The sequence below is a fragment of the Ascaphus truei genome, chromosome 5 (assembly GCF_040206685.1).
Source record: "Ascaphus truei isolate aAscTru1 chromosome 5, aAscTru1.hap1, whole genome shotgun sequence".
Lineage (NCBI taxonomy): Eukaryota > Metazoa > Chordata > Amphibia > Anura > Ascaphidae > Ascaphus > Ascaphus truei.
In genome coordinates this window covers 91496934-91522518 of record NC_134487.1, presented here as the reverse complement: position 1 = coordinate 91522518, position 25585 = coordinate 91496934, and the positions used below count along the sequence as shown (strand labels likewise).

The following is a 25585-nucleotide window of genomic DNA, read 5'->3' as shown; positions in this document are numbered from 1 at the left end:
GGATGTGGGTGTTTCCACTACAGCAGAGGCCTAAGGCTGCGTTGATAGTGGGTGTGTGTGACAGAGCGCATGGCATCACGCGCCTGTCGCTCGAGAGATTTATGCTCATATGGTTTGCGCGACGAGGAGGCGTGGCGGTGACGTCACTAGGCTGCTTCGGCATGATTGGCTGAACCCGTTCACGTGACGCGGTCGTCTTGAGAAATGACCACATTATTTGTCTTTTTAAAAATCTGCTGCACGGTCACTCAATTGCTCGCGCGCACTATGGGCGGCCTCAGCGAAGAGGTCTGTTCGCGCGCGTCCACTGTAAACTGGGCCTGAGGCACAATGCATCAAAGAGGCACGGCTGGCGACAATTTTTTTGCGTTTAAAAATAAAAAAAATTAGTTCAAAGCAGGTGTTTCTCCTGAACTGCGTTCATTTTAGCCGTGAGGACCCCCTGCTTCCCAAGCGGGACATTTGAACATACAGTTGTCAGAACGGGAGGTCAGGCGTGGCAGACCTGGCTTGTCAGGTCGGGCACACAGCGGACGGGGGCAGGAGCGGACATCGCAGCGAAGTGTCCCGGTGGCATTTTGGCCACGACCGCCGAAACGTTCTGGAACGATATTTGTAACCTTCTAGGACTTGGATGCATCACAAAATGCCTGTGTTTCTTTGACTATTATCCCCACCTGTGCTGATCAGAGAGCCATTTTTATTGGGATGGGAAAAAGAGGGGACTTTACCTGCGAGAACACTTTGTGAACACACAGGGATATCACACAAAACTGAATGATAGCCAGAGGAAATCAAAACCCTCACAAGTCCTAGATCACCTTGTTTACAAAATAAAAACATAAACAAAGATAATCTACCAATACTTAAACGTCTCGCAATGTAATAAAGAAAAAAAAAAAAGAGTGGGGTGGGGGTGTCACTGTCTATTAGGACCAACGGATACTAATAGCAACGTCCCTCTAACTGCCCCATCTGGAAAGACCATTTCATAGGTCTTCATCTGTCTTTGGGGGAAAACTCACCAAGGTCTGATGCAGGGTATTGCACCACGATGCAAAGTTACCTGCCATTCAAGTCAATGGCGGGAACCCTGATCGGGTGCGATACCCCTCCTCAGACAATGTGTAAATCCAGTCGCTTGACTTTACTCTTTTGTACAACTTTGTCATATGCAAATGTTGTTCCTTGCTTATTTATCCTTTCCTCTAGATCATTTGTAAGTATATTAAAGAATACAGGTCCCGCAAGGAATCCCACATTTGAGAAATACCTTGAATAGCACATTTTACTTTGTTCCAGGGTGAAAACGGACCCTTCAGTCGTTCAACTAGTTACTGATCCATCAATTTAAAAAAAAATGTTTTAAGTCTTATAAGAGGAACGTCATCAAACCCGCTTTGATAATCCACGTATATTAGGGCACACAAAGCCACCGTTCCTCTGCCGGGCCCAAGCCTAAGCGCATCGCGCTCATAACAAATAAATACCTTCCTTTCAGCTAAAAATAGTCAAACCAAACACATGAAACAATGTTCCTGTGAATAAAAAAACAAACAAACCCCAAGCTAATCAACATGTCCAATTACTTCACGGAGAGAAAGATAGTGCACTGAAATTTGACACAAAAACAATGAGGCATTGACATGGACAGCTCTGCCGCTGCGGTAATGCAGTGAGACACTTCCAAACAGCAGGGAATAGTAAGAAAAACACCACATTGTAAAGCAAAGCTTAAAGCAAAAGAATCCAGCCAGGTGACATTTTCTAACACCGGGAGAAGGAGCAGCTCAGCCAGTAAAGACACGGACTCTGTCAGCAATGCCAGAGTTTCAATCAGTTGACATCAATTCCTGATGTTCGCACCCTGTGACATTGGGCAAGTCACTTTACCTCCCTCAGGCACCAGAAACAGATTGTAAGCTCATCTGGGAAGGGACTGTGCGTGTACAATTCCTGTGCACTATGCACTATACTGTAATTGTGAAGCACTTCAAGTCCCATTGGGAGAAAAACGCTACAGGCATACCCCAGTTTAAGGACACTCACTTTAAGTACACTCGCGAGTAAGGACATATCATCCAATAGGCAAACGGCAGCTCACGCATGCGCCTGTCAGCACGTCCTGAACAGCAATACCGGCTCCCTACCTGTACCGAAGCTGTGCACAAGCGGGGAGACTATAGAGCCTGTTACAAATGTGTTATTTACATCAGTTATGCACGTATATGACGATTGCAGTACAGTACATGTATCAATAAGTAGAAAAAAGGGAGTGCTTCACTTTAAGTACATTTTCGCTTTACATACATGCTCCGGTCCCATTGCGTACGTTAATACAGGGTATGCCTGTATATGAAAAAAAAAATCATCATCATCATCATCATCATCATCATTACTATTAACACTTGAAGCAACAATCTGCTCTACTCAGCAAAAACAAAATGTATCCTTTTTACCATTGTGAAGACCCAGTTGAATTTTGGGAATATCAGTTGTGAAAAATTAGCCTTCCCGGGAGGTTAAAATGGCCACTGCTATCACCATCATTAAGACAGCAAAGGTTATTATTTCAAAGGCTGAAATAAACAGGTGAAATCTCAGCAAAAACATGAAGATTTAAAAAAAATAAAAAAAAATGAGTTGGCAATAAAGCAGAACAACACGAACCCTGAGATTATGCTTGGACGTCACTTCTGATATTTGGAAGGACCGCTGCTTTAAGAGGTTTGCCTGTTCACTGCAAGACTGCATTGCCGGCCTAACTGGGAGCAAAGGGGTTTGCAAGTTTTACTCTAAATGGGTAACTACACAATCGGCACAAAGAGAGTATAAACAGTATGAATAGAAAATGCATAATGCACACAGCTACCCGTTCCAACCACAACATTAAATCCCCCCTCTACCCCTACAATATGTGATGGGACCCAGATAAAAGTTACATTAAATCTCCTTTTATTTTCCTGCTCACGAATGACATTTGAAAAACTTACAAACAGTTTAACCTCATTAACATCTACAGGTCAGAGAGTGACCACTGTAGTTATTCCCATTCAGAGACATGCACTGCACGTTTATTATTTATTACACAATTCCTATGCATTAGGTTAGGGTCACTGACACAGCATGGCCGTCTCGGCTGTGAGGAGCTTTTGCTTTTCATTTTGCTCACGTTTCTCACCATGCTGCTTTGTTACCTGATCCTGACAGTAAACTAATGTAGTCTATCACAGGGGTGCTCAACTACAGTCTTCAAACCCCCCAAACAGGTCAGGTTTTCAGGATAACCCTGCTTCAGCACAGGTGGCTCATTCAGTCCCTGCACCAGCACAGGTGGCTCAATCATCGACTAAGACACCTGTGCTTAAGCTGGGATCCTGAAAACCTGACCTGTTGGGCAGGCTTGAGGGCTGCAGATGAGCATCCCCAGTCTATCATATCCCTCATAAGAACCAAGAACTAGTCAGTCACGTTGGAAGTTTGTGAACAAAAATTGGGAACCTGATTTACAGAACTACAATTAAGTAAATTGTGGTTTCCAGCACGCAAATGGTATGCGTGCGGGAGAATATATATATATCTCAAGAAATACTGCACCTAAATAGAATAACGTTGTAATTTGCTGATGTATTGAATTGTAAAGATAAGGCTAGAGTAAAAAATGCTGCACTGCGAAAAATAATAAAATAATAAAATAATAAATAGAATTCAGTGTATAAATTGCATAAACAAAACGAACACACAAACCAACATGTAAAACAAGGATGGGTAGACAAGGGAACAAGGGGAATGGGAGAGGACGGACACAATAGGATTTAAAACAAATAGCAGAAGATAATGCCGATTTGAAGGAAATGAAATAAAATGTGCGCGACTACTGGAAACGCCGACTGCAAGCCTCAGGAACAACCTTCTTCCTCAGCAACTACAACACAAAAACGGACAGCGCGGCTCCTGTAGCGCATAAATGTATAATAACTTTTTAATAAACTTTACATTCAAAATGTGGATTACGGCCACTCAAGATTATAATTAAATATGCGCATTGGACATGTCATTGAAGAAACCGATATCACGTGTATCCGTTGAAGACACCGAAACAGCTTGCAAGATCCTGTATAGTAGGACCGCGTCTCTATCGCCGATACAACCGCGTTCTGAAGGTATACGTCCACACTGAGCCCCCTCCACACATGCGCAGTGTTGTCAGTATTTTCTGTAGAGCAGAGATTGCCTTGTGCCTCCAGTGTCGGGCGCGCTCCAGACGTGCTCGTTCACACTAGGCTGCCTCTACACGCGCTGCCCGGTGTCACATCCAAGGGTAAATGAAACATAGCTCAACACACAGCTCAGCTCCAAAGTAATAAACTGTCCAACAGCACTTAGCCCATCCTACGCGTTTCATCGCTAAGGGCTTGCGACTTCATCAGGGAGAAGAGGGATATTACCACGGAGAGTCCTTAAGTAGTAAAAACCTAATTGGTAAATTGAACAACCGGTGTTCAACCCTCTACTTGATTAGAATAATGAATGAATGTCTGCTATTGGAGATTTACTGAACAGGGATAACAAACATACAAGAACCACACAAAAAAAACACATTGTGCAATAAACAGTTAAATAATATTGAGAGAGAAACTGATTAACGTGGCTAATAAATGAGACATAACCTGAAATTAAATGTTTAAAAATATCTAGGAATATATATATGAATCCCATTAAAAACATTTTAAAAATGTAAAAGATCTTTAACAAGGGTATGACATAAGAAAGAAATACATATTGAAGCTACAAAATTGTAACACTAAACAATCAATGATGATACAAAAGTTGCTACAATAAACATACAATGTTGATACAAAACACTCAGACACTCATTCAGGAGGCTCTGTCTCAGAGAGTCCTTCTGGATCTATACACTTGACACACTGTCTCCGAAGGGTTGCCATGAACACATTAATACTAGTACACTGATCTAACCCTCCTTTTCCTTGATCTGACCCTCCTCCTTTTGTTGTCCAATCATCCAATTTTTATAAAATTTAAATATATATATATATATATATATATATATATATTTATTTTTTTTACATATATTTATATGTTCATAATTTCAATGAGATATTTAGAATTTCATTCTTTTTATCCCATTTTTTTTTTAACAGTGTGCACTTTTATATTCATTTTATATTTATAGGCAGTGGTCGACAAATCACCAAAAAATCTACTCGCCGAACAAAAAAGCTACTCGCCACCTAGTACCAAACATGTGCTGCTTGGGCCATTAGGAGCTCGCCACGATGTTAAATCCACTCGCAGAGGCGTGCAAATGTATAGGTTTGTCGAACACTGTTTATAGATTATGTTAAGTATTTGCAATTTATTTAATTCACTTTGGGAACTTGTTAGTATCCAATAGGTTTATAGGTTTTTTGGATCATGTATGTTTTGTATCAACATTATATGTTTATTGTAGCAACTTTTGTATTATTATTGATTGTTTAGTGTTACAATATTATAGCTTCAATATGTATTTATTTCTTGTGTCAGACCCTTGTTAAAAATCTTTTAAAATGTTTAAAAAGAATTCAATGGGATTAATATATATATTCACAATTTTTTTTAAAAAAAATGTTAGGGAAAGGTCTCGGGTATCCGGGCTACCACAGAAGCACAGAGGAAGAGGTGGCAAAGATGCTTTGTTGACTGTGCTGTAGCACTAAAATAACACAGACTCAATGAATTACTGTCCTAAAGATGTGCAACTTGTTTCACAGGTGCAATCGTTTCGTAAATGTTAATGTAACAGGAAAGCAAAGTACTTTTTATATTCAGCATCCAGTTTTTGTTTCCAATAGCTTTCTCTTTCAAATGTATTTTTACAGGCAGCAAAGCCATTACTTCCAAAGGAGGAAACGGTAGCCAGAAATTGCACAACAGATGCAAGAACAAAACGGATTTAGAACGGTGCTGCTTCATTTTACTTGCGTTTCTTGAAGCCTGATTTAGTGGTTGAAAATATTGATATATAAACAATCAGATCATTCATCACAAGATGAAACCAGAATCATAACTCCAATGGAGAATCTACAGTAACTGGACCCTTTCAGCACTGGTGGGCTTGTGTCGTGTTGGAAAGCAGTACATCACATGCCCAGCAGGCATCTATCAGGGGGGGGGGGGCAAACTTTTTCCGTTCGCCCTCCTGCCGGCGGTCACCTCACCCCCGCGCCCCCCCCCCTCACCCCCACTTACGTAGGCTCCGGCGTCACGACGTCATGTTGCCATAGCAACGTGACATCACATGATCTTGCGTCATCATTTGACACCGCGTTGCCATGGCGACGCATGTGGAGCCAAAGTAAGTAAAGGTTCACAGAGGCCCTGCAGCTCCCCCGGCACTTAATTTAAGTGCCTTCGGGAAGCGCGCGGGGCCTCTGTAAACCGCGCGCCCCCCCCGCAGGCAGTCTCGCTCCCCCCCAGTTTGCGCACCGCTAATATAGATCACCACAATGTGATGACCTCGGTAGTGATCACATGCTCGCGACCTTTCCACCTTCCCCAGAGACAAGTGAAAATAAAGGATAATCCCCTTTCGATCGCGTCCACTGCTTGATGGAGCATTGGATGCAATTTCCCTAAGGATGGAGGTACCTGGTATAGCACCAGGGCCCCTTGCATACCATGCTGTACCAGGTATATCAGAAGGGCAGCAAAAAGGGTTAAGCACAGTCACAAAGGTAAGTCACCGTGATCCTACGAGATTCGAAAGCAAAATCTTACTAGTCAGGTCATTTTCAATTGAAAACTTTTAGTAGCCTGGTCACTCCCAGGCTAGTTTATGTTCGGCCAATGGAGCTACCCAGGGATGGGGTCGCTGTTCGATTGTGTAGAAGAACCAACTCCCTCTCAGGCCTTGGACACTTGCACAGAAAAGTACCTCTCCAATTTTTACTAGTGCAAACTGATGGGTATTTTGCGATACCCTAAAGTTTTTTTGGGGAGGGGGTGGGGGGGAATTGATGACAGCTTAATTTCTTTTATACGTATTATTTTTGAAATTGCACCACTAAGATAAAAAAAAAAATTTAAACCTAAAATCTGCAGAGTTTGAGAAATTTACAAATATAGTTTTGGGACAAAAAACAAAACAAAAAAACTGGTGGGGAAAAAAATGTAAATTGGCATTAAATAACTGGTAGGCCATATGAAAATAAATATTATGTAATTGTCATTCTAGTTAATTCCATACTGTTTAAAGCTGCAGCTTAATTTGCCAAATTAAAGGTACAGTAACTCCTAGGAAGTGCTTTTGGAAATGAGAAATTACCTTGTGCAGTTAGTTCACTGGAGAAATCTCATTAATGAAAGAGGCAGAGAAAATAAATTCCTTTCTGGTTTCCCGTACGATGAGTGGCCAACCAATCATTGTGGTGCAATACTTTTAGTTACTGTTAGTCACGCAAAAAAGATGGCAACATTATGACTATAATGAATATAAATCAGTCTCAAGAAGAACACAGAACACAAAAGTTATGTTAGGCAATAAGCCTATAGACAGACAGACAGACAGACAGACAGACAGACAGACAGACAGACACAGACACACACAGACACACACAGACACACACAGACACACACAGACACGGGAATCTAAAAGCTTCAAATAATTAAAGTCTTTTAAAGGGTCAACTCTCTTAGGAACCCATTGTGCCAACGGTGGTGATGTATTTAAGGGTTTACATCTGGGTGACTGATGCTTTTTTGTGAAACTTCTATGATGGCACCTACCAAATGAAAATTTCCCTTGGAGTAAATCACCTTCATGGTGACCGAAGTGCACTCACGATAGTGACGTCACTGCTGGCAGAAGAGGCCATCCGTGCTGGCAGCTCTGTGCGCATGCAAAGGCCTCCAGCGCTCGTAGAGTCTGCGCAGTAGCCGCGCATGCGCAACACATGCACAGAGGGACACACACATAGTTACTATACATATAGAAGTGCAAATAGGTAAAACATGGTGTGCCCGCACGCGCGTACAAAGTCAAACTTCTTTGCATTTTGGCACTGAAATTGTGTTTTGATTTTTAATTAAAAACATCACAAATACAATTTCTGTGACAAAACACAAAGAAGTTTCACACACACTTTTTTTACCTGAATCTGACACCTGTAAGTATTTAAAAATATATATATATTTTAAAGTTACATTGTAAACATGGCGAGTGGAGACTTTGGAGGGGTTTGATTTCTTGTGGCTCCTTTTTGTCTGTCACAGTGTTCAACAAGTGCTCACACATACGGCGCCGCCTCAATGCCCCTCCCCTTCTCTTTATTAGCATTCTGAAGAAGACAGGTTAGGCAAAGAGTAAAGATGACACTGGATTAACAAAACCTCCTCATTCCGAGAAATGCAGTTTGTAATGAAGTCGCAGAGAAACAAAAGACAACCTTTTGCCGTTATCATGGTTTAGTTTAAGGAAATTAGACTGCTAAATAGATTGCAAACTGTTTTTTTTCCTCTCTATTATTATTTGTCCAGCTATGGGATTTGACCTATAAAGAATCAAGCTAGTAAATATATCAAACCATCAATCTGTAGTGTGTGTATATATATATATATATATATATATATATATATATATATATATATATATATATATATATATATATATATATATAAACAACTGGTACGCACTGCACGTACAAATCACTGAAAAGGACACCGACTTATTCTAATTAGCATCTGGCTGAGAAATGGTTTGTGATGCTCCCAGAGAATACCTGACTCGGGGACCTGGAATTTGATATGCTTGAGTCGCATGCAGTTGGCATAATTCATCGTTGCAATGTAGGGGTCAGTTCTATTTTAATTGCTACAACATTAGTACAGCAACATGCATCTTTGCTGGCCTTCTTGCACTAAGTATTTAGCCCAAGCAGAAAAGCTCTACACCCTTTACATACAATGTTAATTGTTTACATATGATATTAATCCTGTTACAACATTATTCATGTTTGCTTATTACATGAGGGTTGTCTTGTTCTGGTAAAAAATAATGAGCAGGTCATAGAATACCTGTACATTCAATCCACTCAAAAGCACACCCTTTAAATACATCTAATCCCAATACATGATACAGATATACTTTAAAGTTAAAATATTTTTCATTTCTTAAAATACCATTTAAAATATATAGATTTTGTCCACATTGGTCTGCAGTTATTTTGGCAGAGCAGAGGGGTGAGACTCGTTATCCAGGTGGAGCGGTGCAAGCCCAGAAGAAGAAAACCATCACAGCCCATACACCAATGTTTCCCAACCGGGGTTCCGCAGCACCCTGGGGTTTTGTGAGCGGATCAAAAGGGTGTTGCAGGATTTGACTGATCTCCCAGAGCAGGGGAGATTCCTCTATCCTGATTGGTTGCATTACCCAGCAGCAGCCAATCAGGAGGGGATGTCAGGAGTCTGCAGGGTGTGGCCAATCAAAGGAGGCGAAAGCAGAATGGACAGTAGAGAGGTGAGGCTGTGTGTCTGTCCTGTTGTGTGTGTGTGTTTTCTGTGACTGTCCTGTGATGCTCTGCCCCCTCTGACAGTCTCTGTCCTGTGTCTTCTGTGACCCTGTCCTGTTGTAGGGGTGCCTCAGCATCTGAGCACGGTGGTTAGGGGTGACCAGAGAGAGAAAAAAAAAAAAAGGTTGAAAACCACTGCCACACACTAAGAGGTGAGAGGACCCCAGATGGAGAAGACATGCTGACGCAGTGTTTCATGGTGACGGCACACAGCACGCAGGAGGCAGATGGGAATTTACAGCTGAGACGGTATTTGACGGGACGACCTTGTAGCAGATGAAGCTGGAGTGAGACTGGCAGAAACATAGTCCAGGGAAGTCATGGAGCTCCTCGCAGCCCTGGATCCTCAGAACACCAGTAAGAGGAATGTGACAGACACGGTGCTGACTGCAAACTTCACCAAATACAGCCACGGGATTTAAGAGGCATTTCTGATCATTGTTCTCACATATGTAAAGAAGTTTTTTTGTGTTCTATTATTTTTCCTATATTCATTACTTGTATTCCTATTTTTCACCTTGTTTTAGGAGTATGGTTATGAGCTGTGTAAATCCATCTGATTGATTATATCAAAAATAGCAATATATATATATATATATATATATATTTTTTTTTTTTTTTAAATAAATATATTTTTTACATGTGCCTATTTTGATACTTCTTATTTTGGCTAGTGCAGTATAGAACAATGATAGTAAAGCGACAAAAATATATGGTTTCTCAATTTGAAAACAATTACTTCCAGAATATAAAGGGGTTAGATAAAAAGTTTAATGGAAGGGTGTTTTTGTGGGTTCTAAAGCCACATGAATAGCATTCAAGTTCAATAATTCCGTTTGTTATTGCTGTGTACTAATGGTCACACTGGTACTGTACCTATTGGGTATACATAATCCTGAAGTACCAGGGTTTAAAAAGGAACATGGTGTGTATATATTTATGTACGGAAAGATTTAATACAGAATGTACAAATGTTAGAGACACACTAAGCACAATCATTAAAAGAATAATACGTCTAAATATTTAGTTTAGGAAAGAACATCGTTTGGAGGAGATAATCCAAAGTGGTAATAAGAATCTGTTGTCATGGTTCAACTGCACAAAAAAAACCCACCAATACATCATATTAAAGCAGCAATACTGCATTCCTCTTTTTATCTTCTTATTTGTATATGTAAAGCATGTGACAATGTACAATTCTGCATTCTTACCTAAGCTGGCAATTGTTTGGCGATTCTGTAAGAAATCTGTCAAAATCCCTATTTTGTGCCTAACATAATGGCTGCTTCAGTCAGTGTAACTCAGCAGCTACCATGTATCCCGACATTACTAAAGTAACATCTATTGTTACCGTTTACAACTCAAACTGCTGGGAATATTGGCAACACATTATCCCAAACAGGAAAGTGTTGCAAAGATCTTGCATTGCTTGGGAGGTAGGTCTGCTATCGAAATCAAAGACAACATTAAAAATGGCAGTAAAAGTTGGAAAGAAAAAAAAAAACAGTAAGTATTATCCAAATACTACAGAACTGATTTATTAAAAAACAAAAACAGGTCACATGTTTTGCTGTTTTAAACTGTACATTTGCCAACATGATTGTGTTTCCAGTTTCCAAAACAAGACATTTTGGCATTAAATGTGTAAAATGTGTCGATGAATTTGTATCTGTTAATGTCATTTCACGTCAGCTAAAGCAGGGGTGCACGAGATTCTCTGCGGGGGCGCGGGGTTGACATTTAAATTAAATGCCGGGGGAGCGGCGAAGGCCTCTGTAAACTTCCCTTGCCTTAGCTCAGGCGGCTTCTGGAGACTACGTCAAATCACGCAGCGGGGTCACGTGGCGCCACGTTGCCGTGACGCACCCCTGCGCTAAAGAACCTAAAGTCCAATATAAAGGAATGGTAAAAGCAAAAAAATAAGGTGCTCAATGTGTTATAATGACCGTCATAAATTTGAGATGCTCAAACTGGTATTTCCCACCACTTAGGAGTCAGCTAACCTGTCTGAATGGTAAAGGGATGAAACTTGAAACAAACAGTTTCTAATCTGGAGTAGTTCCAGATGGTTATCCTGCTGAACGAGTAGCCGCGTGCCATTCTGCAAGGTTTCCTGGAGAAACCTGCATGCAAACACAGTCAATGATGTTGGTTGCTTTACTGCACGGGGCATCACAACTTCTGCAACCTCAGCAATAAATATCGTACCAGACAATTACTTCAACCCATACAAAATCTAATATATCTCATATTTCAATCCACTCCACCCGACTGGACCAAAACATTAATATGGCGTGAGCTTTAAACTGAAAATGTCAGGATATATGCTGCACACCAGAACAGTTTTGAAAAAACGTTGATACATTTGCGGTGCTCCTGGTTCCTGGGAAGACCTGTAAATCATCCACTGTATCCAATGACCAGCAAGCAGATGGACCAGGGCACCTCGGACTTTCCAACAAATTTTTACTTTATTGTGCCATAAGTACACACAATGTTTCGACCTCACTATAGACCTCTCTCAAGTGAAGTGGAATTAAACATATACATACAAACATCCTTTAAATAGCCCCAAAAGCTAACAAAACCCAGGTGTAGATGTTTCACTGCTGATGGTGTGACCACGCTGTTCCCTGGTCGCTCATAAACTGCCTGTTTCCCACGTAATACCCTAGCTGTGCAAACCAATAAGAAACTTTGCAGGATTAACCAAATGCAGCAGTGGTGCAGAACCAGGGGGAAAGATTTCGGAACATCAATTGACCGGCAAACATTTTCATATATTTTAGTGGTACACTGCTGAAGAGGAGAGGAACATATTAGTTTTACTTCAGTGTTTAAACACACACACACATCCTAGTACATAAATTGTTAATCCAAATAAAAAAAGGTATCACCTAATACTGAAGAACTCATTTATTCTGCACTATCGCAACTGGACTAACACGGATATATAGATATAGATATATATAAAAAAAACAAAACAGAGAGCGCACGCCCCATAGTGTAACACTGTAACATTTAATGTTGGGGAAGGGTGGATGGAGGGATTAAAAACACTCACAAGGTTAAAGTCAATATAAAGCAATTTGTGATATATAATCACCACCAGGCATGTCCAAACTGCAGCAGGGAGTCCAAAATTCACTGGATATAGTCACTCAAACAGCGCTGTCCCTACTCGAACCAAAGGGACAGCGCTGTTTGAGTGACTATATCCAGCGAATTTTGGACTCCCTGCTGCAGTTTGGACATGCCTGGTGGTGATTATATATCACAAATTGCTTTATATTGATTTTAACCTTGTGAGTGTTTTTAATCCCTCAATCCACCCTTCCCCAACATTAAATGTTACAGTGTTACACTATGGGGCGTGCGCTCTCTGTTTTGTTTTTTCTGTAGATTCTGCTGTGGAGCTGGTTACTCCATGTGAGAGCTGCCGTGGACCCCTGGGATCTGTACATTTGTTCTGGTGCTATTTGTCAGGACTCTATACAGGTTTTGAACATTGGACTCTTTATTAATATATTTATATGTTATCTTTTGTTATCCTCAATATTGTTCTAGTTTTATGCTGCTTGCTGTACACTATCAATTGTTATATTATTTATAGTATAATCATATATACACATTTATTGTCCTATATTAATACACAATATTCACCTTTTGGCGCTACTTTTTTCTTTTTTGTCTATAGATATATTTTATATATATATATATATATATATATATATATATATATATATATATATATATATATATATATATATATATACACCACAATTAAAGCCTGCAACTAACTAGATAAATAATACAAACTTGCTCAAATCAAAAGTAGGTAAACTGATGAAAATAGCAGCCTAATGAGGGTGCTAGGGACAAGTATAAATGAATGCCAGCACAGAAAGAGAAAAAAGGTCCCTGTAAAAGCACTCAAGCAAAGGTGATATATAAATTGATTTATTAAAGAAACATGAATTACACAAAATTGGATAAAACAGTCCCCAAGGTATCCCTACACCATGAAGTCTAACCTAAACATAGAATGAGATTACTATAATGTAATATGGTATATGGAACACACATAAACCATATATGATGTGCAGAGCAAGAAAAACAAATGTTTCACCTGCTAAGCAATGTGTAGACCGGACCGGCCAGTAAGGAATTCAATGTAAGGTAGCTAAATACTGTGACCAAATAACTGCTGACAAAAGATTTAACCCCTAATGCAGTACCACTCAGTTAACCACTCAATAAGCCACAATAAGGCAACACAAAGCCTGAAAACCACAAACAAAAAGCAAATGCAGAGTACACTTGCAAGTGATCATATGTTTGCAGAGCAAACAAAGTTCTGGAATGGTATAGGTTGCAGATTGGGGTATCCAGCAAGGGTTCACACTGAAGTGTTGGGATGCAAGGGGAGTGCAAACAAACACAACCCCGACGTACGTTTCGCACCCTGGCTTCGGCTGGGGTTCCATATACCATATTACATTATAGTAATCTCATTCAATGTTTAGATCAGACTTCATGGTGTAGGGATACTTTGGGGACAGTTTTATCTAATTCATGTTTCTTTAATAAATCAATGTATATATCACCTTTGCTTGAGTGCTTTTACAGGGACCATTTTCTCTTTCTTTGCTGGTATATATATATATTAGTCATAAATGCTTGCAAAATGTTGAAGTATAATAATGTTTAAGTTTTTTATGGTATTCTAAATTGAATTGTTACGCTTCTGGCCCTTCTATGCTCCTTTGGGAAACCAATTGATGAGCCCTGCTTTAGGTGGTCCAATGGGAGACTGGCTATAGGTGTGACCTGTCCCCCATTGTATGAGCAGTAACTCCAGGAGTAAACAATCTTTAATTGGGCTACAGGCCTCTTAGATTATGAATAGGAAGCCACCCATGAGACATTAGATAATAGGCAGTCAGCAAAACCACTGCCCTCCAACCTACAAGTTTCAGATGCTTCACTGTCAAAAAAAGACTATACTTTTTCTGAAAACAGGAACCAAAAGGGTGATCACCTTTCAACATAAAAGCAATATAAAAGGGATATTATAGTAAGAAGAACATCAATGTGGTCACCAAATACAAAAGATCAAATAAGGAAGCAATATATACATATATTGTATTTTTTTAATATGGTATATATTATAAAATTATTAAAGGTTATAAGATTTTGAACTTCCAAAACAACAAAATGAAAATTAGCTACTTGAGATCTAGACCTAAATAAATGTTGCAGATCTAGTAGAAGCAGGACAGTGGAAATGAATGGTGGGCATCAAAGAAACCAATGTGACGTAGAACAAGCCACAACAAATCAAGATACAAATGATAATACCAAAGGGTAGGGCAATAAATATGTTAGGATTTTACGTGATATGTATAAAAAAATATATAAGGTTTTATTTTCTAATTTTCTAATGAGTAAAACTTTCACTTTATAGGCGATTCAATGTTTTTTTTTTTTAAGAGGTTTTCATTGTTAATGTGTTAAAAAAAAAACAAAAAAAAAAAAAACATGCACAGCTACCTAGACACGGGATACTCTCTTTCCTGCCTATGCCTCCCTCAATGAACAATGCAGGAGAAGGTCTTCACATAGGAATAGCTATTGTTTGGATGGAAAGGGGAACTATCTGCTAAGTAAACGTTGTACCATTAACAATTTGTTGGAACCATCATTGAAATCAATAAAGATTTGTTGCTACATGGGATAGTGCTGAGCAATCAACATTTAATGGCGAGCAGCAGCAAATATCTACTTTCTAATGACATCTTCTGCTGTTTTGATAGCGCCTGTAGTATACACATTAACCAATGCTCGCTCACATTCAGGCACCATCTGTGAACCAGGGCGTTTCATCCAAGGCTAAAAACACGAACTTTTGCTGTAATATACCAAATAAATCAGGAGTAGAAGTAGGTTCTTACTATAAACTGCTATCCTACTCACAGAAATCTAAGACGACGCTCATCTCACATCGACACTAGTGAGCTGCTGTACCACACTATTTGGCAACAATACAATAGCATCTGTGATGTGACATCCTGTACTTGTAAAAGTCTAAAAATAAGATAAACAATGATACTAAATACAAATCTATGGCAAAAGGAGACACAAATGGAGACAGACATATCCAACAAAACTCATGCCCTTTGACCTGCAGCACTACAGAAGTCAGTAAAAAGGTTACTGCAGGTAGCACGGGATTACATCTACGTAACCTGCCCCTTCAAGATGGTTTCACCAGACTAAAGATTTCAGAGGAGGCTGCCAGAACCACACAGATTAATTGGCCGTCAATAACTTTCCTAAAGAGATCAAAGTTCATTTGCACAATCAAGGTTAAAATTCAACAAAATGCGACTCGCCTATTTTGTCATCAGTTATTAAAGCAGTTGCAGCTTCTTACCTTGCCCGTGGATAATGCTGGGGCCGAGTGTAGCTTGGACCAAGTCTTTGGTTGGAGTAAAATACGAGTCTTTACCCGGGCGCTGACTCATCTTTGCCGGAAGAATCAGCTGAGATTCATCACTGTTTGCTACCAATTCTACAACAAAAAACAAACAAGTAAATAAAATAAATGTCCTGTTTACCGTATATAGTTATTTTACTCGTTTCCTTTCAGCAAGGCTAGAGGATTTCGATGGTGGCAGCTATTTCTCCCATTTGATGGGGAAATACACACACACACACACACACACACACACACACGTATATGTATATTTCCACCATCAAATGGGAGAATTTTACACTATTTGAGACAACCATACTGACATCATTTGTATTCATAAGATTATTTATCTGCTTACCTTGACAATTGCTCTCAGGGGATATTATTACAAAACAGAAGATTTCCCTATATCTATCTGTATACTGACATTGTTTCAATATATCTTTGTATCCCACCACCGGGGATTTTTAACAATTGACACTGCGTGTATATATGTTGCACTTAGTGAGTCTATTTGATTAATAAAATGGTATTCTTTTATGTTTTTAGACATTTTGTTGTGACCACATAGTTTTTGGTTCTCATTCATAATCAGACAGATTTCTGATATATAGCCCAGTTGTATTAACACACATTAAAACCAACATTATTTGAAGACTGTCTACTTTATTGTATTAGGAATTTTTGGGCTGAGTGCAGATATGGGTTATTTTTTTTTATCCCTCTTGGATCACCGTGTAAATAAAAAGTATAATTACCCAAAACAAAATACATTGGACACAGTTGAAAATTAAAAAAAAAAAAAAAATTAAATACAGTATAAGCAGCATAACAAACATCCATGAAAATCAAGAATGGAATATAAATTATTATGGCGTGCTTGAAACCTAGAGACTTCAGATCCACAGAGTGGTAATTAAATGGAAGAGAAGGATTGAAAGAGACTAATAAAAAAAGGAAAGTAGAAAATCTATTTTACTTCAGTGTTCCTTCTAAAGAAATTATTTTTGAAGTTCCACCTCCTAGGAACGTTTGGCTTCAAGCTTGTGCCAAATATTTATGTTCTAATTTGACGGAAAATAAAATCAGAATGCAGACTTAAGGGCGTCCATTGGGTCACAACATGTACTTGAAGTGTTTGATAAGTCCTAACCAGTCATGAGATCAATGGCTTCAGTCATGTACCAAAGTGGCCAAAGCACATCTATCTTTAGCCAGTTACATTACAGGCACAAAACAGAACTCCTGATCTGGACAATGGTGCAGTTATCCTATCTACGAGACATCCAATTCTCATGCAACCGTGATCGGTTCTGCTTCAAACAGCAACAGGATACAGTACGGCCTCGTTCAGGGTGCCAGAGGCAGGAGTTGGAGGGCGGGCGTTCGCGTGTGCGAGCGGCAGTCTGCTGGGCGATGTGTGCACATCCTCCCAGCATACTTTTTCCCAAGAGTTGAGGAGTCGGGGAGGAGGCGGGGCTACAGACAGCAGCTTAGGGATCGAAGTTGCTGTCTTGAAATCATTCTCAAGAATGATTTCATTGGCTGCCGAGGTCCCAGTGACGCTGCTGCAGCTTCAAAAAACAACTTGGGTTGTTATTGAAACTGTAGCCAGCATCATCTCCGTACTTTGGAGACAGGGCAGCTGCTACCCTGACAACCACAATTAACTTTAAATACACTGTTTCGGACGGCCGCCCGCACGTAAGCCAGCACCCTGAACGAGGCCTAAGAGGCCGAGATCTGTGCACCAGACCCCTGCACGCAGCAAGCCCAGGGTATACACTGCTGTCTGACGGAGAAGCTTCAAAGGAGTTATTTCATTAAACAGGTACGTTCTCAAGTAGTTTCCGTACGACAGTGCCTCGATCGGCACCATCACAGTTACATAATGGTGTAGTCACAGGCGGTTAAAAAGTGCACTAAGGACAGTGACATTTCAATAAATAAAATTTAGCCAATATACACTTTAAAAAAAAAAAGGGGGGGGGGGATCGATAGTTTAACAAATACTGTACATATTTTACATCAGTTATTTTTTTTAAACGTAATTTTTCCTTGGTAAAACAAATGTCATGTAAATGTCTTTTGGTGGAGACTGTCCTCAAAACAAAAGGCTCGCTGTGGTGTTTGTTTTCTCTATTGTTTGATTAATGCTGGATTATCATTACTATACAAACATAAAAAACATGAGTAGCTGAGCTGCTTGAATTTAGCAGACCGCAGCGGAGAAGCGAGAGACGTGCATGTTTACCAGGTGCAGATCAGTGAAATGGCTACATTCAGGGTGATCCAATCTTCCGAAGGAAGCGGATTCCACTGATAAATTGTTGTCATTTGGTTTTGGGAACCTGCTCTGTGGGACTGCTCCTTTAAACCCATTAATGCACCATGGGGTTAACGAGATGCCTACAAAGGGTTCGCCAAATAAAATATGTAATGGTGGATCCCAAGCAGTATAGTATGTTTCTGAACCCGTGTAGGGCACACTAAGTAAGGCCCCAAAATGCATCTTAGCGTGGGAGTATAGATATAGAGATATAGATATATATAGTAAATGAATGATGACTGTATGCTCATTTGCATGTCTTAGACAGGTCTGCAACCCTGCCCTTCACCATTATCACCCAGCACCCAGTGCTTCCACTGCAGCAAGGGATTCTGGGAAATGACATGCAAATGAGCACACAGTGCCACCTTTTGCTTCAAAACCATATAACATGGTCCCCTGTAAGCTTATGCTTGCTGCATTTCAAAGATTTTGAGCACAGCCTAGGTTAAGATGCATAGCCAGTAAACCTACCCACAGACAGCTGTTTCGACCTTAATGGGTCTCATCAGTGTGGGGTTGGTTATACTGGCTTTGCAAAATTAAGCATGGGATAGGTATGGGAGATATAGATAGATATAGATATATACATATATACACACATTTTTACCCTCTCTACTTAATATCCTGAGGTTCTAAAATACACATTTTAACTCTAACCTTTTCAAATCCCTGACTGTCTAAGGGTCTGTAGAAAATAATAAAATTAATTTTATATGGATATTTTTTTCCCAATATATTATTCTTTAGACCTTAATACATGTATTAATATATTGTAAAATATAAAATTATAGCTACTGTATAATAGACATCGTATTTAAAATATTCACCATAGAATATTAGAAGGAGCAGCTCATTGAGTAAAGACACTGACTGGAATGGAGTTAAACAAGGGAACCTGGTTCAATTCCCAGTGTCAGCTCCTTGTGACCTTGGGAAAGTCACATTATCTCAGGCACAAAAACATAGATTGTAAGCTTTACGGGACAGGGACTGTGTCTGCAAAATGTCTCTGTAAAGCGCTATGTAAAACTAGCAGTGCCATTCAAGAACATGCTGTTATTATATGTTGGTTATATATTAGGTGGTATGGGATTTGTTTGGATAAGAGATAGAGATATTTAATATGAATCTCAGCGAGACCAAAGTGATGTTAAACAAATGTGTCAAGTTTTGTCAAGATCAAAATAAATGGCACCGAGCTAGATGTCACAGACTATGTTCCGTGGCCGGCAAATAACAATGGATGGGAATGAAATCAATAGTAGAAAGAAGATGGGATGGAGCGCATTTAGAAAAAACAAGAATATTGCAAAGGAACGTTCCACTGTGCCTCGTGGGGAAAGTTTCCAACCAGCAAATTCTGCCCGTGCTCATGTATGGATGCGAGACTTGGACTCTAAATGCGCAGATAATTCACAAGGTTAAAGCAATAATAGACACATATATATACATATATACACACATACTCTGTAGTATTAAATACCAATGGCATTTTTGTTTTCGTTTTTATGGTTTCCAACACTGAATTCCATTTTAAAATGAGTTTTAATGTATTGAGATTCACTTTGGTTGCTATAGCCCCACCCACTTCCCAGCAGTGCAAGAGCGTTGGCAAAAAATTATCGCAAAAAGATATCTTGCAGTGTTCCCAGCAGGAGACGGTATTGTTACAGCTTTTACTTTAGCCATAATTTGTTATGCATAGTAATATAAGTTTATATTATACTATAGAAGTTGTGTTCCACTGACTACAGGTTACATTAATAGTCAGGTATGTATGTATGTATGTATGCATGTCATTATTTATATAGCGCCATTAAAGTACATAGCGCTTCACAGCAGTAATACACGTGACAATCATATAAATAACACATAATGGGAAGAAGTGCTACAGACATAAAAGTAACATTTAGGAAAAAGAGTCCATGCGCTGAAGAGCTTACAATCTAATTGGTAGGTATGAAGAACATACAGAGACAGTAGTAGGGCGTTCTGGAAAGTGCGTCTGCAAGGGGCCAAGATTTATGTATGAAGTGCAAAGTATCAGCCATGGTGCTACTCATGTGCTTCACTAAGCAGGTGTGTTTTAAGGTGGGTCTTAAAGGTGGATAAAGAATGTGCTAGTCGGGTATTGAGGGGAAGAGAATGCCAGAGGTGTGGGGCAGTAAGTGAGAAAGGTTTAAGGCGGGAGAGGGCTTTGGAAACAAAAGGGGTAGAGAAAAGATATCCTTGAGCAGAGTGCAAGAGTCGGGATGTGCATAGCGAGAAATTAGGGCTGAGATGTAAGGAGCAGCAGAAGAGTGTAAAGCTTTTAAAAGTGAGGAAGAGAATTGAGTGTGAGATGCAGGATTTGATAGGGAGCCAGGAGAGGGATTGCAGCAGGGGAAACGCCGAGACAGATTTAGGAAAGAGTAGAATGATTCTGGCAGCAGCATTTAGGATAGATTTTAGGGGAGACAGGAAGGCCGGACAGCAGGAGGTTACAGTAATCGAGACGGGACAGAATGAGAATCTGTGTCAGAGTTTTAGCAAATCGAGCAACAGAGGAAAGGGCGTATCTTTGTAATATTGCGGAGGAAAAAAAAAATGTTGAATGTGAGAGAGGAGTCGAGTGTGACCCCTATGCATCGTGCTTGTACTACTGGGTGTACGATAGTGCTTCCAACAGTAATGTAGAAGGAGCTAGTTGGGTCAGATTTGGGAGGAAATATGAAGAGCTTAGTTTTTGCCATGTTAAGTTTGAGTTGGCGGGAGGGACATCCAGAATGATGTAGCAGAGACACATTCAGAACTTTGGTCTGTACAGCAGGTGTAAGATCAGGCAAGGGTTGAAAAGTAAATGTGTGTCATAAGCATAGAGGTGATACAGACCGTCCTCGGTTATCCAACTGAATCAGTTCTGGAAGTAGCATTGGATAATGAAACCGCTGTAAATTGAGTCCCATGTTAATCAGTGGCGGTGAGCATTGGAAAACGCATTCAGGAGTCGGATAACGCATTCTGGCGTCGAAAACATAGGGTTCCATTGTAATAATATATATTTTCTTTACCTGTGCATGCAATGTCTTGTATATAATGTATACCCTGTTCATTTATGTAACTGTACTTGTAACCATGTATTATTTGTCATAACTCTGTGCCCAGGACATACTTGAAAACGAGAGGTAACTCTCAATGTATTACTTCCTGGTAACACATTTTATAAATAAATAAATTTTAAAGCGTTGGATATGCCATTCGTTGTAAAGTGAAACGTTGGATAGCGAGGACTACGTGTATTTGAACCCAAGAGATATAATTAGGTCACCTAGAGGGAGTGTGTCAAGAGAAAAGAGCAGAGGTCCCAGGACAGAGCCCTGGAGTACCCCCGCAGAGAGATTGATAGAAAAGGAGGTGGTGTTGGCAAAAAAGACACTGAAAGTGGCAAGAGTAGATCCAAGGTAGAGCAGTGTTCCGAATACCAAGAGTATGGAGAATGTGAAGGAGAAGCGGGTGGTCCACAGTATCAAATGCTGCAGAGGGGCCAAGTAATATGAGCAGAGTGTAATGATCCGTCTTTGGCAGCATTTCCGGATGTATTGGGATTTATGATTGCGTACCATGTGTGCTTACTTGGTGATCTACTTACTGCAAAAAACGTTGTTTTGTGTTTGTACATTATATTCTTTTTAATAAGAACTGTATTAAAAGTGTGTCATTTTTTTGTTTTTGTTTCTGTATAGCCGTTTTCCCACTTTTTTGTAATTAAGCATCAGTATATAAAGAGAAAAAATATGGATCTGAACCACACCCCTGTTTAAGTGCCATAGGTCACAAAATGCATAGGGGATGTTTAGGGCCACCTCTTGCTGCCTGTTGTATTGCACCTATCTCGAATAAAACGTTCTACCTTTTCATCCAATATCCAGGAGTGTATTACTTTATTCATGTTCCATAGAAAATAACGTTTTTTCTTCCTTTGCACCTTTAACTGCTGAAGTAAAACAGGACTGTGACAGGGATAATGTATCCAGCAGACCAGTTTGTGATTCTGTCCATCTTAAAAATATACAGCTGAAAATACAGGCAATATCCAATATTTTTGATTGTCAAGCTTATCAAGTCCTATAGAACCGTAAACATGGAGTACTGAAGTGCAGCAGGAAATTCTGATACTACCCAGACTGATTATCTTCCAGCATAAAGTAAATCGCGGAAAGGTACACAAGAGAAGCCTTATCTCCCTGGAGCTAGCATATGGCATAAAAACTGCACTGAAGCATATGCTGAAGGGTAAACAGACGAGAAAAAATGGGCTCAATTTAACTCCTACAAAAGGAATGTAAAGTTCAAGTAGGGAGCACATTATAAGCATAGCAGTATCACAAGTGTGAAAGTAACAGAGGCTCAATTTGCAGATCACAATAAAGTACAAGATCAGCAGTGTTAGGAACACATTCCCACCTCGGAAAAGGCTGCAAAAAAGAGACTCCACAGGTGCAGCCGTACAACTGCAACGTAGAAAACTCACAACGGCAGCCATTTTTAGGGGACAACAAAAATAATGTGTAGTCATATCGCTGAGGCAGAAAAAAGGACTGGAGGCGTTCAGAATGGTGTGTGAGAGAAACACATACAAGTCAATGAAAGGACACTGCTACAACCAGCGCCGAACTGCACAGTTGTGTTTCGTACATTGTCTACACTGGATCACAGCTGCTTCGGCAACAAAGGGATCACATTATTCTCCTCTCTTTACCCATCTTTCAATATCATTGATCGCGAAAATGGGTATACAGATGCAGCGGCCTTTATTTTAAGGTATCACGGCGCCGTTTTCGTGTGCGCTGCTGTACTCCATGTGGCATCAACGCCGCCAACCGCCCCAGGCACGCGCGTTTACCGCGATTACTGTTGAATTTCATGGATTGTGCGCAATTAAATGAAATGAATGAATTGTAATGTGCACAGTACTGTGCTACTGTGTCAATTTCAGGTGTTTAAAAACCAGAACTCTAAAATGCCATTTTCTGCACGCGTGTCTTAAGGCGGAACGGTTGGAAGTAATTCCCACGCCATCACATGGGTATTCCGAGGGATAAACCGCGTGATTTTTTAAAATTATGGCCACGGCATCTGTAGGTGAACTCTCACACGGATATGTGTGTGTGTGTGTGTGTGTGTGTGTGTGTGTGTGTGTGTGTGTGTGTGTGTGTGTATATATATATATTAGATATGATGCTTGCGTGTGTACACATATAGATCAATACAGGAGAGCCACCATTGCAATATACAGTAGCAGGGAATATATAGGAAATATTTTTTTTTTTTTTTATATATAAATTCTACAAAATATATAGTTAACTAAAAGTGTCTAGTAACTAATGTAATTGAAAAAGGTGTCAAAATGTAATCTCTTCTATTAAGATAAGTGGTTTCCGCTCATTCCTTTGCAGGAGTTGCTAACAAATGGTATAAATCAATAAAAAAAAAAAAAAAAGGTTTTCAAAGACTGAAATGAAACCAAGGTAGGAACGGATTCACGAATGACACCAAGGCAATGATACACATATTCATGCAACAGGGAACTGTATGCTGATATACTTACATATATTATAAAAAATCATTCAAAAAAAAATGTTAAGTTACATTTTTTTTTTAGAGAGAGAAAGCGAGAGATCAGAGGGATATAGGGGGTGGGGGGTGCGGAGATAGAGCAGGAACAGGGGTGGAGAGAGGGAATGGAGGGACTGAGGGGGCGGAGAGAGACCGGAGGGACGGGGCGGAGAGAGACCGGAGGGACGGGGCGGAGAGAGACCGGAGGGGCGGGGCGGAGAGAGACCGGAGGGACGGGGCGGAGAGAGACCGGAGGGACGGGGCGGAGAGAGACCGGAGGGACGGGGCGGAGAGAGACCGGAGGGACGGGGCGGAGAGAGACCGGAGGGACGGGGCGGAGAGAGACCGGAGGGACGGGGCGGGGAGAGACCGGAGGGACGGGGCGGAGAGAGACCGGAGGGACGGGGCGGAGAGAGACCGGAGGGACGGGGCGGAGAGAGACCGGAGGGACGGGGCGGAGAGAAACCGGAGGGACGGGGCGGAGAGAGACCGGAGGGACGGGGCGGAGAGAGACCGGAGGGACGGGGCGGAGAGAGACCGGAGGGACGGGGCGGAGAGAGACCGGAGGGACGGGGCGGAGGGAGACCGGAGGGACGGGGCGGAGGGAGACCGGAGGGACGGGGCGGAGGGAGACCGGAGGGACGGGGCGGAGAGAGACCGGAGGGACGGGGCGGAGAGAGACCGGAGGGACGGGGCGGAGGGAGACCGGAGGGACGGGGCGGAGGGAGACCGGAGGGACGGGGCGGAGAGAGACCGGAGGGACGGGGCGGAGAGAGACCGGAGGGACGGGGCGGAGGGAGACCGGAGGGACGGGGCGGAGGGAGACCGGAGGGACGGGGCGGAGAGAGACCGGAGGGACGGGGCGGAGAGAGACCGGAGGGACGGGGCGGAGAGAGACCGGAGGGACGGGGCGGAGAGAGACCGGAGGGACGGGGCGGAGAGAGACCGGAGGGACGGGGCGGAGAGAGACCGGAGGGACGGGGCGGAGAGAGACCGGAGGGACGGGGCGGAGAGAGACCGGAGGGACGGGGCGGAGGGAGACCGGAGGGACGGGGCGGAGGGAGACCGGAGGGACGGGGCGGAGAGAGACCGGAGGGACGGGGCGGAGGGAGACCGGAGGGACGGGGCGGAGAGAGACCGGAGGGACGGGGCGGAGAGAGACCGGAGGGACGGGGCGGAGAGAGACCGGAGGGACGGGGCGGAGAGAGACCGGAGGGACGGGGCGGAGAGAGACCGGAGGGACGGGGCGGAGAGAGACCGGAGGGACGGGGCGGAGAGAGACCGGAGGGACGGGGCGGAGAGAGACCGGAGGGACGGGGCGGAGAGAGACCGGAGGGACGGGGCGGAGGGAGACCGGAGGGACGGGGCGGAGGGAGACCGGAGGGACGGGGCGGAGAGAGACCGGAGGAATGGGGCGGAGAGACCGGAGGGACGGGGCGGAGAGAGACCGGAGGGACGGGGCGGAGAGAGACCGGAGGGACGGGGCGGAGAGAGACCGGAGGGACGGGGCGGAGAGAGACCGGAGGGACGGGGCGGAGAGAGAACGGAGGGACGGGGCGGAGAGAGACCGGAGGGACGGGGCGGAGAGAGACCGGAGGGACGGGGCGG

The 25585-nt window shown here is 41.9% G+C and overlaps 1 protein-coding gene across 2 annotated transcripts in view; it reads right to left on the bottom strand.

The window, feature by feature from the left end:
• Positions 1 to 25585, bottom strand: part of OSBPL8 (oxysterol binding protein like 8) — a 141061-nt gene that overhangs the window by 90300 nt on the left and 25176 nt on the right. The window contains exon 2 of one of the 2 annotated variants that reach the window (XM_075600211.1): positions 16009 to 16146. In XM_075600211.1, coding sequence (XP_075456326.1) covers positions 16009 to 16099 — 91 coding nt within the window. In that variant the 5' untranslated portion in view covers positions 16100 to 16146. Of the gene's footprint in view, positions 1 to 16008; positions 16147 to 25585 lie in introns of those variants that run through there. The other variant, XM_075600209.1, reaches the window with a different exon arrangement.